The sequence below is a fragment of the Aphelocoma coerulescens genome, chromosome 2, assembly GCF_041296385.1.
Source record: "Aphelocoma coerulescens isolate FSJ_1873_10779 chromosome 2, UR_Acoe_1.0, whole genome shotgun sequence".
NCBI classification, from domain to species: domain Eukaryota; kingdom Metazoa; phylum Chordata; class Aves; order Passeriformes; family Corvidae; genus Aphelocoma; species Aphelocoma coerulescens.
The window spans coordinates 52,195,209-52,210,842 of record NC_091015.1 but is presented as its reverse complement, the minus strand read 5'-3'; the positions used below and the strand labels follow the sequence as shown (position 1 = coordinate 52,210,842).

The 15,634-nt window shown below is 35.8% G+C and overlaps 1 protein-coding gene across 5 annotated transcripts in view; it reads right to left on the bottom strand.

The window, feature by feature from the left end:
• Nucleotides 1–15,634, bottom strand: part of NEK11 (NIMA related kinase 11) — an 82,175-nt gene that overhangs the window by 57,861 nt on the left and 8,680 nt on the right. For 4 of the 5 annotated variants that reach the window (XM_069007447.1, XM_069007449.1, XM_069007450.1 and 1 more), the window contains exons 2-3: nt 8,552–8,717; nt 3,386–3,504 (exon numbers count right to left, since the gene is read on the bottom strand). In XM_069007447.1, the coding sequence (XP_068863548.1) occupies nt 3,386–3,504; nt 8,552–8,717 (285 nt within the window). The remainder of the gene's footprint in view (nt 1–3,385; nt 3,505–8,551; nt 8,718–15,634) is intronic. The other variant, XM_069007452.1, reaches the window with a different exon arrangement.

The window sequence follows — 15,634 nt, the reverse complement described above, 5'->3', positions numbered from 1 at the left end:
CACACAGATCCTTTCAAAGAACTTGCTTTCACTGCATTAACTTATTCTTGCACACTGTTTCTGAGCACTGGTGGGTTTCAATGTTCTTTTAAAAGTACTCCTTTATAGAAACATAACCACAGAATTTCTGAAGCTGAAATTTTCCTGAATATCTATTATTTTAATAACAGGTATCTTGAATTATAAAAACGATCCAGAAAGCTTTCCGTAGCATATTATTTGAAAAGGAGATGAAAAGATGTTTGGGTCACATTAGTTTGAATTACAATGTAATGCTAATATAATTTTGCAACATATTGATGAAAATGTTATGTATTTTAGTTGCATTACCAATAATTGTAAGATGCTTTCATATATTAATATGACAAAGAAATATTTGGGGTGATTTTTTTGAGTTTTCCATGATGATATCTCTCACTGCAATGCCACTCATTCTGCCATGATATGTCAGAAGATAAACAAGGTACCAGCAGAAACCTTACCTGAAAAGAATACTTTAATACTAGTAAGAAATTAATATCAAGCCTGCACTGTAAATCCAGTAAAAGAAAGAGAGCAACTTTTTTATTGTAGGACAAGACAGACCTATAAAGGCAACATGAACTAACTGGGCTCCAGCAAAACTTCACTTGATGGACACTGAAGCAGTTATTGAGTGGTTATTTTGGGTAGAAATTAACACTTAAGGACAGTTTCAAATCTGGGCTGTAAGTATACCCATATCTGTGTTCTGTAGAGTACCTGCTTGTTGTTTCATAGTCATAAAAGAACAAGACAAGCCCTGAGCAGTGGGCAGACTCCTTGAATGAAGCTTTGCCTGCAACAGAACGAGCTGCAAGTGAAGGTGAGGGAAGCTGAAGTTATTACTGCTGTGAAATCTTGTGCAGTTAATTTCTCTTTACTCTATCGGAAGAACTCTGCAGAGGAGTAAGAGGTTCTGTGTAAGTCTGAACCCTGTATTATCTGCTGTTTGCATAATGAGTAACCTTATAAAAAGCTGTGCTCACAAATTCTTCACAAAGATTAGCAAAATGATGGGTAACATAATGGTCAGCCTTATTCAAATTGAGGTTAATCAATCAGTGGCCTCATTGCCTGATTGCTGTGGGATTAATTTTGTGCCCTGACATGTGATGGGCTGTGTGTACTATGAGAGACTACAGGATGGTTTCATGCTAAAAGCCTCCATCTAGATCAGACCACTGAATTGTGTTGTCTCTCTTTTATTTCTCCCTTTTTTTATAACAAAGACAGATAAGGATTGAATCTGTGTATTTCTAGATAACTTTGTTTTCAAGTTTCAAATTTTTAAAAAAATTAGATCAAGTTTCCAGCATAAGAGTTTTCACAAAGCGTGGAAGTTCAATTAAAGTTGTGCAAGAAGGACAAGTGAATAGTCTATATTTAAAACCATAATTTTTGATGCTCTGGAAAAAAAACTCCTGTCCACAGCAGCTGAGATTTCTTAGGAATGGCTTGGGGAAGAACCAAGTCACAGGCTGTAAACGCTTCAAGCTTCTAATTCTAGGGAAAAGCTTTCTTTGCATTAGATCATAATTCAAACATATACTACAGCTTTTTTCCATGTCAGTAGAGAAGAAATAATGCATGACTCTTCTGCACAGAAACAGAGGGCTGTTATTATGTTTTAGTATTTCAAATTTCTGCAGGTAGCTTTAAATTCTTTTAAGCCTAACCTTTTCCATTTAAGCTACTGTTTGACTCTATACTAGTAAGAAAAAGGTTAAATTTTGTAATGTACATACAACCAAATAACACAAAATACAAATAAATATATAAAAATTAGAACCATCAAGTTATTTGTAAGTGTCTGGAGAGGTACTATTAGCTATGATTGAAAAGGAGAAAATGAAATGATGTTTGGAAAATCAAATTGCTTTAAATGAAGAATTAACTGACTTTTCAGGAAACCAAATTTTATATACCTATTTACCAAATTAAGTTTATTTTTAGGATCCTATTTGATTTTAAAGATTTGTTTGAGAACAAGTAGAAGATAAGTAAAACGGAGAGAAGAGTAGAAAAGAGGGACACATGGGAAAAATGAGAGATAAAAGAGGCATAAGGAAATACAGAAAATGAAAGACAAAAAGAATAATTCACAGCATAAAATAAAATAGTTCAGTTGGAAGGGGCCTACAATGACCATGAGTCCAAATGCAATGTTTATATTATTATTCTGCATTATTCTGCACAAAGCATCTTCTAAACACATATGTTAAAGAAAGGATTTCTCCAAAAGGGGACTTTCCAGGGTACCAAAACTTTTAATGATAAGTTGTTAAATTGAAGTTCAAGATGTCAGGATTTTTATTTCCATCTGCCTCTGTCCTTTTGGTCTGAGGTAAGTGCTGAAGAGGCAAAGCATCCCAAGAGAGTTCTCTTCATGTCCTCCCATCACTGGAAGGACAGCATTTCATGTAAAAGTCCTAAATAAATTGGCATTTAGGAACAAAAATGCCCTTGCATCTTGGACAGCAATTCATTCTGCCCTTTTCCCTCACAGTCTGACAGTTAAAAAAACTCATTAGGCATCCATTAGTTTAGGTCAAACACATCCCACACACTTAACTTCAGGTCAACTCAGGAACGGCTGTTCTTGATGACAGGTGACTTCTCTACCTACTGCTCGGTTGCACCTAAAATTCAGGCAAACAAATTTTACCCAAGCTCTGCAAAGGATGATGCAGAAAAGGGACCAGACAAGCACTGTACACGTCCAGCACACTGGTAACAAGGGAAATCTTTCCATCACTGCAGTCAGCCTGCCAAATCACACCGCAGACAAGAGCTAAACTCATGGAGATGACCAGGTAGGCAATCATCTACATACACTACCCCTGCTCCAGTCATGTGTGATCTCCTCATATCTGGATGACCTGCAGTAATTTTTTATGTTAATCTTTGATGTGCTGTTAAAAGTGCTGTCTCTTTTCAAAGAATGCATGTATGTAACTCCACTGATTTTACTGGGAGTCCATCAAGCCTATCTATTGGATGCTTCACAGTAAATACGTGCAGGGTGTGCTTCTTGACTCCACTTTAAAAGGATGACTTAGTTTTAACATTTTAATTCATTTTCTTCTAACAATATTGAACTATTTCTACTGTGCTCCATACTCCATTTGGCTCTTTAAAAAAAGTGTGTCTAATGCTGGAAGACATCTACCATTGTCCTGCTAAAAGACAGAATGTACAATGTTCCTGCAGGATAGGTAATTAATTACACTTGAGGTATCTGACATATACTAACTACAATAGTTTGGTGAACAGAAATTTCATTTCTGTTTGGGTACCTCCAACTAGTCAGTAAGTCCATTCACTCCCCTCCCAAGCTAAATGTTCTTATATCAAATGACTGTACCTTTCATGCATATAGTCGACTCCGAGTAACAACTGTATAAACCAGTCTATTACTTGACTTTGAGTGAACATCTTCCCAGAATCTTTGTACTCTTGAATTTTAAAGTCTAGATCTCCACCCTGAAAAATATCACAATATATTTGTACATTTAAAGTAAGTTTTCAAAATGCTATGTCCCTCATCATAGTACAGGACCCCACTTCCTTAGACCTTCAGGCATCCTATCATGTAGGTCTGTAAAATCAACATATGCATGTGAATGCTGAACTCTGCCAGCACCAAAAGCATACACAAGTGAGGATCAAAACAGTGTCAACCAGTCTGGCTTCATAGTTTTAGTGTTACACAAGATCAGCAAAGTTTCCAACTGCTCTTACTTCACGACACCCAACTTCAGCCTCTGAGCTGGTCACCCTCAAACTTTACAGTCAACACAAAGGAACACACACCTGTATAGTGCAATTATCTCTGCCATCCGGTGGTCTGCCTTAGAAGGGATGAATCATGTTGTAGAAATGCTATTTCCCTGCAAAGATTTATGATGAGGGCCTACATTGACTGGCTTATTAGACACCCAGGTAAGTAAAATTATTCTATCCCAATTGGTCTAAAAAAGTTAATAAATTTGAGAAAAGCATTTCCACTCCAGTCAAACACTGCACAGTTGAGACACTCATTTATTATGTTATAATAACCATGTCAGCATCAAAGAAACCATGTTGTTCTCTTAAGAATTAAAATACAGTCTCTTTAATTATGATACTTTGCCCTCTTTCAAATTCACTTTTGCCAGAAACAAAGCAGACTTAAAGCCTCAAGAATATGTAGTACGTGTTATTGTGATACTCCATTAAAATAACAATTGATCTTGAAGTAGCACTAGGAATGGAACAATGTAGAATGGACACACAGTAGAGAGTGCCAATAAAATAGAAAATATATCCAGAAAAAGACTACTTGAAAACTGTAATCCAGATAGCTGGAAATATCAATTGCACAACAACGTGATGAAAGAGGATTTTGAGGAGACTTCCAGGAAAACCATTCTTTTTGCTCAAAAATACACAGATGGTGGTCAGCTGATTGTTTATTCAGTTTATAAAATAAATTCATTTTGTCTACAAGAATGCACACACATTAATGGTAAGCAATGTGTTGAGGTAACTAACCCCAGAGCAAAGGGACTGTGAGTCTGACTACACACTAGTGACTGATTACCTTACATCAGGACAGCTTATTTGCCATAAATCATTACTTTTACATTGTACATTCTACATAAAATCAGAAGTTTTATGTGCCATATACAAGAAACTATTTCACCTGTATGACTGTACCAGTATCATTTCCCATCATCAACCCTTTATTCCTCTGCACTGTTGACTCTCACCATTTTATGATGTCTTCAGCATTTCTTGCTTTTCTGTTCCAAACACCACAGTGCTTCATACTGCTGCTACAAAATAAGCAGATTCTGTCCTTGCAGATCTATACATTCATGTGCTTCTGACATGAGTTTACAGTAATTTCTATGGCCTTTCTGGTTCTAAGTTACAACATTCAGAAGTCAGTGTGTTAAAACAAAGCAAAACTGTTTTGTCATCTATCAAAAATGTTCCCTGACAATGTCCTGCAATTTTTTAATTGAAATGTCTGAATCATCTCATTCACTAAGGGAGGGAATATGGGTTCAGCTCTCCATCTGCTGCCCTGCTGCAGCCCAGACAGAAGCTCTTCTGGGAACTTGGAACTCTCAGCAGCTGCTTCCCCTTTGCAGCTCCAAATGTTCAGCAGCTTCCCCCTGGTTGCTTGCAGTAGAGAAGAGGAAGGAAAGAAAAATTGTTGCTGGGTACTCCATTGCATGGCAACCAGATGGGCTGTGCCTGAATCTACTCAGGCACCTCAAAAACAATGAGTCATTATGATAAAATAAACTGTTCCAGACAGATGCCCCAGACCATCCAGAGCCCAGGACTGAGGGGGTGCTCAAATGTGTCAGCTGGCTGCTGGCCTCAAGGGACTGTGTACTATCCAGGTGAGGACAGATGAAGTGCAGCAGGCTCCAAACACTGTTTCTCCCTGTCCCAATGTGTGCCCTCTCACAATAAGACATTACCACGAAAAATGCAAAGAAAAGTAAGTGCAGGACCTACAGAGTTAGGGCAGTGAATACTCTGAAGCTGAGGGACAATTCCTGCAAGAAGTCTAAGGAGAACAAAAGCAGCTGAATAAAGCACTACATGTGCCCTCACATAACTGCATAGTTTTTACCTTCAAGAAGGGAAGAGTGGTCTCAATATCCTACAATTAATTTAACCTTGAATTTGTGTCTAAAAAAAGGAAAACAAAAACACATCATAAAAGATTGCTGAAATACTGCTGCTGTGAAACTCTGAAAAAATTTGTCGACCCAATTTAGCATTTTGCAAGGTCAGTATAATGAAATTCATGAGGAATTCAACAATTTAACAAATTAGGTACATGTGGAGTTTCCAAGCTGCAGTTTCTGTTTAAATATCAAGAGTATCAAACACGCCAGTAAATTATTTAAAACAGCTTAGCATCTAGAGCTGATAACGTGAACAGGCATTGACTGCTTTAGTTATTCCTTTTGCTCGGATTTCCTTAGCATATGTGTACTCACACCACAGCTGAGACTGCAGTCAAGAGACATAAATGTCTGGGGGAAAGTACAACCAGTTCTGCCTTATAAAATATTACAATGATGTCACTTTTAAAGTAACTGCCTTGTAAAAACTGTATTTTATTGAAGTCCAATTTATACCACAAAATGAAATCCAAGGTTCATTAAGGCATCTTTGTTTGAAATCAGTGTTAGTTGATAATGTTTATATTACCCACAAGATCTTGAACTGAGAAAAGTGTCTAAGAAGCTCAACAAGTAAGATAAAACAGAACACATATACTTATTTTCTATAATTTTGATTAAATTTAGTTGTAATAAAAGATGTCAAGCTGAGCAACGGAGACCAATGCTCTCTGTTTTTCTTTCACATGACAAGGTATAGCACAGGGCAGCTGCACTGGAGGCTCCCTCTATGCTACTCATGCAAGAATGAACAAAGCACCGTGGCTAATGAATAAGTCACAGTACTTTGGAGAAAACAGAATAAAGCTCAGGGGGGTAGTTCCGTTCCCATGCCAACTTAATGTGTGCTCTTTGTTTTGAGTCTGCCCAAGAGTACCAATTACTGCCAATCTGGTAATTATTCTATGCATGAAAAACAGAATGTACTAGACCTCCAAACAAGGATCAGGTAGCACTACATTTTTCTCATTCTCAATTTATGCATGATTTAAACAGGCATCTTTTAGGTCAAAAGACCCAAATCCCACCACATACAAAGGCAGGTTATAGATAAGTAAATACAAAAGTATACCTTCTGGAAATACTCCCCCTAAAATAAAAAAGAAACTGTTTAGCAATGTGTGCAACTTTGCTTTGTACTTGTCTGAATATTCGATGAAATATATTGTAATGGCTTAAATGCAACGCTACCACAGAACGTGTCCTTTGGGAAAAAGTCAGAAGCACATCCTATTGGGCCAAGTATCATCCTGACCTCACCTAGCAGATTCAAAACTGAAAAGATTCAGTGCATAACCTGTGAACCCATTTCCTCTTCCTTCATTTGCCTTGCTCTAATACATTGTTTGAGGATGTGACTCCCAGATCATAGGGTAACTCTGTACCAAAACATTTTCACGCAGGGTAGTTTATACTGCCTGCATAAAAAACCCTAAAACTCCAAGGAGTCATGCTTGTGATTACTCTACTATCATTTTATTCTTTTATTCACCTATAACTTTATGCCAAAAGAACAAAAATTTTTTCAAAAGAGAGTAAAAAGCAGTGGATAGATAAAAGATGCTAGAGTGCTGCTGAAATAGGTTCCTTCATTCCTACATGTTTAACTGATCTGGTATTGGGCCACTTTGTACTGCTAGTAGAGAGAAAATTATGAGTGCACAGTAATGGCTGGACTAGATCAGAATAATCCTTCAGTTCTGAGCTCTGGATTTCCTCAAAGATTTGACAATATTTTCAAACCCCAGCTGTCAGACATTCAGGGAATGGTACAAAAAGCTCCTGCATGGGTGTTAAAATAGTATATGAACACATACTCATATTGTATCACAGAATTGAACATTTCAGATTTAATTTTTAAATATCCCAGCAAAAAATATGCATTTTACTGTCATCAAATAAAGCTTCTAAGGAAGAAATAACTGGCAGGAATGGTACTTGTTTAATTATTCCCATGAAAGCTACATTCTTGAAGAAATTTGATTAGTTAAATCAAATCTGATTTGTGGACAGGTAACCCAGTAGTCTAAGTTCATTATCTTCCAAAGCATTTCAGCATGTCTAGCAGAGCACAACTGAAGAGTTTGCTTCACAGTTTCATTAAAAGATCACTTTATGTATGACAGATTTTTTTTGAAAGAGCACATCTATATTTAATACAAAGTAGGCACTTGTTTTATATAAACTACTAAAAAACTGGCTTAAATGTGTTTAAATTCTTATTTGAAAGCTTTAAGACAGATTTCAGCAGTATGTTCTTAAACCAAGTGCTGGAGTCAAAAAATGAATGGTAACTATATCCTGATTTAATATTTGTTATATCCACTACACTCTGGTCTTTGACTCACACTGTTCTTCATTTTATAAAGCCAATGTTGCTGCCAAACTCAGCATCCATGTGATCAGGTTTAAGCTTCTTGTAATCATCTCCAAATCACAAGTGAGTTTTCCTTTCCTCATTAAGACCAGATTTTATATCGTGCCCCCACACCCCCAATCTCAATCTCTCTCACCTATCAGTAGCACACAAGTGGTCCAGCCTTTCTGAGTTCTCCCACAAATCCAGCAGTGTGTCTGCATTTAAGCCTTTCTTGTAACACTTGTAATACCAAATGAACTTGCACTTAAAATTACCTATTTCTTCTTCTGTGGTTTGTTCATCTGTGAGTCTCACAGGAGCAGATAACACTCCTTATCTGAAAGGAGCACACCTAACAAGTAGAAGGTGATGCCACAAGCAACAAATAAAGACTAAAGATCAAATGAAAACATTTTATAAAATGGCTTCTTAGAAGACCCCATTTTAATACACACATTCTGTCAAATTTCTTCAGTCTCACCTCACAATATTCAGTGATAATGCAGAAACTATCTCGCTCCACAAAGCTTGCATAAAATTTGACAATGGCTGGATGGTCTAATTTGGAAAGTAGTTGTGCTTCCAGATTTGCTTCAACTGTTTCATTAGGCTTTAGGTTTCCAACAGAGATTTCCTTTAGGACCTTTCTAGAGGAAAAAATAAAAGAAATCTTTATATTAATAAAACCAGAAAAATATAAAAATATGTAACATTCAAAACCCCATCAAAATTTCCTTATATGCAAAATAGTAACATTGACTAAATATTGGCAACATCAAATGATGAGGCAAATACAGGTAAACAAAGAGAATGCATTAAAAATCAAACAAATATGCTCGTTGCCATATATACTAAGAAATATATTAAAAACACTGTTTGGAAATATTTCTTCCACTAATTACCTACTGCACTGTTTTCTTTATAACATATTTTCTGTGCCATGGATTACTGCGTAATAACAAACATAGATAACAAATGAAATCTAAGTGATTTCAAACCCACTCAGAGCATAGGGTCAAGATTCATATATGAAATAAGGAGTAGCAAGAAACTGCATTTGCAGCTTCTGCCCAAGTCTCTCCAAGGAGGCATGAGAAAAATCACAGAGAATAATATTTCTGTGGCTGTTTTTCCGGTGATAAACTCAGGCTGCCCATTTTTTTTCCTAAAGATCAGCCTGTCCTTCACCTGAGCACATAAGGGAAAAGTACAAATCTAGATTTGGGGCTGGAAACTAATTATACTGTTTCAATGAATTCTAATCCTTTAGTATTTAACCTTTATTTAGGGAGACCCTAAATCCCCTGGAAAAGGCAGGAAAAATGTAGGGATTTTTCATATTCTTCAACCTTAATACATGAATGTGCCATGGGAGAATTTGTAGTTCAGAATTATGTCTATACAGAAGCTGGAATAGGGCAGTTTACTGTTACTTGACCTGGAAAAAACCCTCAGTGCAGGGCACTATAACAAAGCATATTTTGCCAAGATCTTCCTGATTAAAAGTTTAAAAAAGACAACACAACACATTCCATTTCAACTTACTTTACCAGTCACTGAAAAATAGACCATAATTATTTTCTGAAGAAGATGTCGAAGACTATTAGAGAATATAGTGGTTTTTTACTGAAACAAAGTGATGAATTTCCCCAAACTTTTGAATACATGAAAGGCAAGTTTCAGATTGAAGGGACACTTCCACAGTGCTTTTGGTAATTTCCCCATTCAATTGAGCAGGGTTGTAAAGCTACAGGTGTTAAACATGACAGTGATAAAACTACAATAATTCACATTATCTAAGGGGGAAAAAAAGCTGTGTTTCTTCATGAGAAAACTTTTTCCTAAATCTGAACAATCTGTTTCTGACTAGCAATGTATGACTTTTCATATAAACTTGCCTAATCCCCATCAGGAACTGTGATGAAAAAAACATGCCCTTTGGTCTGTTTGCATCTCTGCAGACAAGCTTCATGGAATGCAGACAGGCAATACCTACTGTAATCTCCTCATCTTCAGCTGACGTGGGTCATTACTCCTTCCTTCATAAAAATCATGTCACAGAACTGACAAACAGGATGAGTCCTTGTTAAAGACCACTTAATACAAGTTTCTTGTATACCCAAGACAGCAATAAAAGCCTGATGTTTTGATGTGTAGGGATAGCTTGTCATCTTAGTCACTCAGTGATCTTAATGCTGTCATCAGCTGTCAGACAAGATGACAGGTGTTTTTCATATTTAAATTAATTCCCAGAAGAAGAAATAAGAAAATACACTTTTTGTAAATAAGGTATTGGTTTTCTGCAACACAATTCTAATTCATACCCACAGCTGGAAGATGTTTGCTTCTAGAAAGAAAACTTTTGTATGTAATCAAGATCAGGCACATCTGCATGCCTCTGGTATATGTGTGTACTGTGTCTGTATGTAGATAAGGTTTGATTTTACTGCATTAAATATGGAGAACGTAACTAGACTTCACACTTTCTGCAAAACTTTTGATAATATCTTAGCAAATACACTTAAAATTTCAAAATACGTACTAACAAAACCTCTGTGTTAATTAAGTATTGACAAAGAAGTTATGTCAGATTCTCAGAAGCCTCACAGAGAAAATGGAGAAGTCTCCAGATCTGAAGTGGCTCTTTTCTGTTAACTTTAGAAGAAAAACAAAGAAGATAAAAGTCTTCGGCCTAGATAGAAATTCATCTATACAAATTAACTATACTTTTCAATACATAAAACACCTAAAGAGTGCTTAAATTCACCCTGCCCCATTTCAGTATTTACACAAGTAAATTCTACCCAAACAGGCAGCTAAAATAGGCACATTCTGCTCCTAAGATAACTCAAATTTGGCATCCCTGGTGATGTCAAATAGGCTGATAGACCCACAAATATAAGGTTAATAATGATAAGAAAACAACAAACCTTTCTTGGCTAAACCATGCTGACTGCATCTCCTCTCTACCAATAAAATCCAGCTCTACATTTTGAAGGAGACAAAGTGTTTCTGTTTCTATGATCCAACCTGCATTTTATGATTAGCTTATAATAAAGAGTGAGCCATCATTGCTCATAATTCAGACATGGTACTTGCACATCATCTGCTGAAAATCTGCCTGCATTGTGTTACTTAACTAATTTTTTGTAAAGTGAATTATTTTAAACAAACCTTTTGAAGAGCATTACATGAATGTTTATTCTGGATATTGGGAATAACAGCCTCTCTTGTTAAGATTTTATCAAGACTCTATCTGGAGTATACAGATCCACCTGAAAGTCAAGTTTTTTCAAAAAATCTGCCTCTATATTTTCTGCTACTTAGGTTCAAGTATTAAGTGGGATTTAAAAGGTCTAAAGCTGTTTGCATGAACTAATAAATCTCAGATTTACTGTATGAACAGAGAAAATAGAGATCTAGGTGGCATATACGGAAAACCAGGTAAACCCACTAAAATGTGGATATCCTTCAAATACAATACTTAACTACCCCTTCTGATATAATGCTAAAGGAGATATGCTAATTTAAATTTAAATATTATTATAAATTTCGTTTAGTATAAAATACAGACTCATAAGCAGATCATAGAATTGTTTAGATTGGAAATGACTTTTAAGATCATCAAGTCCAACCACAAGCCTCACACTGCCAAGTCCACCACTAGCCCATGTATCTAAAGATAAAATGTCAATGAACATACAATTAGAAAACCTTATTATAGAGGTGCTAGCAGATATCTTAAATACAGAACAGCAGCCTCCAGATTTTAACTGTGTGGAAAAAAACTTCAGCCTTGCATTCAATCAATAATGGAAACACACTTTGAACTTTATCTTGAGCTGACGACAACTGAAAGAGTCTTGTAGTGAAAGCATTCATATCTGAAGAGTGAAAAAATCCAACTGTCACCATGTACATCCACCCTGAAGGAAGCTGGGTCTGGGATAGGTAACAACATCCATCCCTTCAGGGTTGGAAAATGACATGAGAGATGAGCCCACTCCCCAAAATACAGAAAGCAACATCCTAGCCTCCGCAGGCTCAACAGGCCCACACCCCTTCCCTGGGAACGCTTTCTCTGGGAACACCTTCTGATTTTCATTAGCAAAACCTTGCTGGCTTGTGTTGTCATACCTTGAAAAGCAGCCAAGTTGGTACATTGGGTCTGAAAGCACAATAACAGGTAGCAAGTGGGGCTAAAGAGAGCGAGACTCAAAGCAAGAGAAAAACAAACATGAAGTGGAACCCTCCAGAATATGGGCACGCAGAGGGAATCCCTTTTTGAGCTTTACTAATGACTGACAATACACCACAGCAGTGTTTATCTCAGTCTATTTGCACTGATCTAAAATTGAATGTTTTACAACCCATCTGGTATTTGTTTACATCAGTGACATACTTTACTATTATATAATTTGGTTTATTGGATCAGATGCAAGTCTTAAAAGGCAGTATTTCTCAAAATGCATTCTGTTTATTGAGTAAACTGCAATATGAATTATTGTCTAGGTACATTTGCTTGCTGAGAAGAAAGTAAAAGAAATAGAACTCTTTTAATGTCAAGAATAAATAGGTCTGATAAAATAACAGAAAAATTGTGATCTGGGAATATATGATCAAAATTTGAAGTTTTTAATTAAACAGAAACATCATTTTACACAGGCAGGTTTTCAGTTAACTGCAGTTAATTAAAATTTCATTTAGGTTTTGAGTTGCCAATATGGAGAGTTGTAACCCATAACCCATAACCATGTGCTGTATTTCTATCCATGCTGAGCTTTGTAGGACTATCACTTCACCCTGATAACTCCTCAATACAAGGATCAGGTACAATTCTGTAAAAATGCATCACCTCTTACTCAGTCTGTAACTGGATCTGAAATTGGTCCCAAACAATAAAATTAAAGAAGTGCCTGTCTAATTAGTGATGCCTTCTACTCATCAAATGGCAAGCAGAGAAGGTACAGCACTACAAATGGGAACCAAGATGAAGAAGATGTGACAACCTTCATGTAGAAAGTTTGTACAAAGCTCCTGCACTATGGAAACGGTCTGGGAAATTTGGTTACAAAGGCACCTACAGACAGGGTAAAGTCATCCACCATTACTGCTTCTTCTTTCCTGCAGTTTACAGCTTAGCAACAAAAATTCAAATAGTCATTCTTTACATTTTATCCATCATATTTGGAACATCAATGTCTGCATGGTCAGATAATTTAAAGACATTCATCTATCTGTTAGAGAAAGAGGAAGCTGGTGCAACCATGAAATACAAAAAGTCAGCATACACAAATCAGTCCTACCTAGAAGAATACTTGGGTTTATCTAAGGAAAGAGACACAGTAAATTAAGAGCACTTGATTTCTATGGGAAAATCAAGAGGATTACCACACTTCCAGTGAAAAGCAAACAGTGAATGCTGTTTGGTATTCCTCCTTACATATACAAACTTACTCATTATCCAAAGCATTTCAGACCCAAGTAGACTATGTAACTTCTAAAATCAAATCTTGGGTTCCCATGCCCACTATGAATTTATTAGTCAAGCCATAACCCCTTTTCAGTCCTAAGTATCGCTGCACAGCTTCTTAAATCAAATGCTGCACTTTTTTCATCATCCCCCTGGACATTATTGACTGACTAGTAATGCCAAAACAGTTATCAGCAACTTGTTTTTTCTATTCTCCAAACAACTTATTCACACTGTTCATGAACATTCACAGACACTGAGAACTAATCCCTGAGCTAATCACTATGAATTCAATCGCTATATGAGCACTGTAATATCTGCAGATGGATTAAATATAATTTCATTTTCTGAATAAGCACTTTAACTAATTTAACCTCGCTTTAATATCTTTGAATGGCGATGAGATTTCTTAAATTTGCAAGTGAAATGGATGATTCACTTTCCATTTCCATCAGCAAGTCACAATTATAGCACTTACAAATATTTTTCAAGATGCCAAACTTTCAAATGCTCTAACATATGCACTAACACTGAAAACAGTTTATGGTTATTTGAAAATTATCAGTTCCTAATTAGTATCCCAAAAAATGTAGAATATATTTTCTGGAACATGAAAAAGAATATTGTTGAAATAAGTTAGCTTCAAGGAAAACAGCTTGTATCATTTTCCTCTGCACTGAGCAAACTCCTGTATATACAAAGGGGCATCATTTAAATAATTTTTGGTCAGCCATATGTGCCAATTTTGGAAAAAATCAGTAATTACAAAGCAAAGCAGAGCAATTGTGTTATCTTCCACAGAACTGAACAAGAGATTAAATGAAATTATTTATTTAGATATTAAAATGCATTTATTGTGAATAATTCTTTGGGATATTTTGGGTTGCCATCTACATTGATTAAAAATGACAGAATAAAAGTAAGCATTGATTAAGAAAGGATGGATTTTCCTCTAAAGACATATTTTTGAAATTAGAACCTTTTTCCTAGAGACAAATGGAAAAATAAAATCATAAATATATTTATAGTCTACTCATATGTTTCAGCTCTAAATCAAATACTAATAGACTGTGACTGAAGTGAAGAAATTTGTGTTTTAGCAGGAAAATTTCTAAAAATTGTTATGAGATACTGACTAATACCTGTGTACTTATATTTAGCAATACCTTGTGGTTTCATGTTGCATTATCCCCCTCTACTGTTCATCCAACCTTTTTCCTACAGCCCAGTCTTGCTTAAGAATGCAATGAAGCATCGTGCTGCCCCTAGCCTAAATGGGATTTTTGAGGAATATGACAAGGACTAAATAATTTGTTTATTCTCTGTATCTTTGAAGACTTCCATCAAAAAACGAATCTTCTAAACCAGGCATTTCTCCATTGTGATTTCATTACACAGACTTAATATACTTTACAGCTAACTGCTCTCTGCTAATTAACATTCCCTTTGAAACAAGAGGAGACACCATTACAAAACTAAAGACTGAATGTAGCATTTTGTCTTCAAGCTTTTTAATATGATTAAGCATCTCATAACTAGCATGTTATAACTCTTCTACCTGCAGCCTTCGGCTAGAGCATCTACCAAAAAGAAATTTCCTTCTGTAGGAATTAGTTTGAATTTTGAAATTAATTGTAATTTGAAATTTTGAAGAAAGACCTTCATATCACCTAATCTATATTCATCAGTTCATAGAAAACAGACTATTTTGAACAACAGGAGTTGTGAAGGGAAACCAGATGTATTAAAAGTTGCAGTAAGAATGCATTCCATAGAAATTCAACTAAAACACTTGTTAATGACAAATTTAATTGGTTCTCTTCTGAATTTAAATATATTTGTAAGCAGAATTATTCACTGTTGCAAGGATATTTATGTCAACGGTATTGTCCCTTCAGTGGAACTAACTCCCAAAAGTAATTTAAACAGTAATTGCTGCAACTTTAATGAGAAAATTCACTCTCCCTACATGTCTCTTTCCTTCAGGCATCTCCTTCAGTGTTTATTTCTGATATGCATTCAAGTATCTATGATACCAAAAAAAAAAAAGAAAGTAGTGTAGAAAAAGATAAAACCATGGTTTATGGCTTA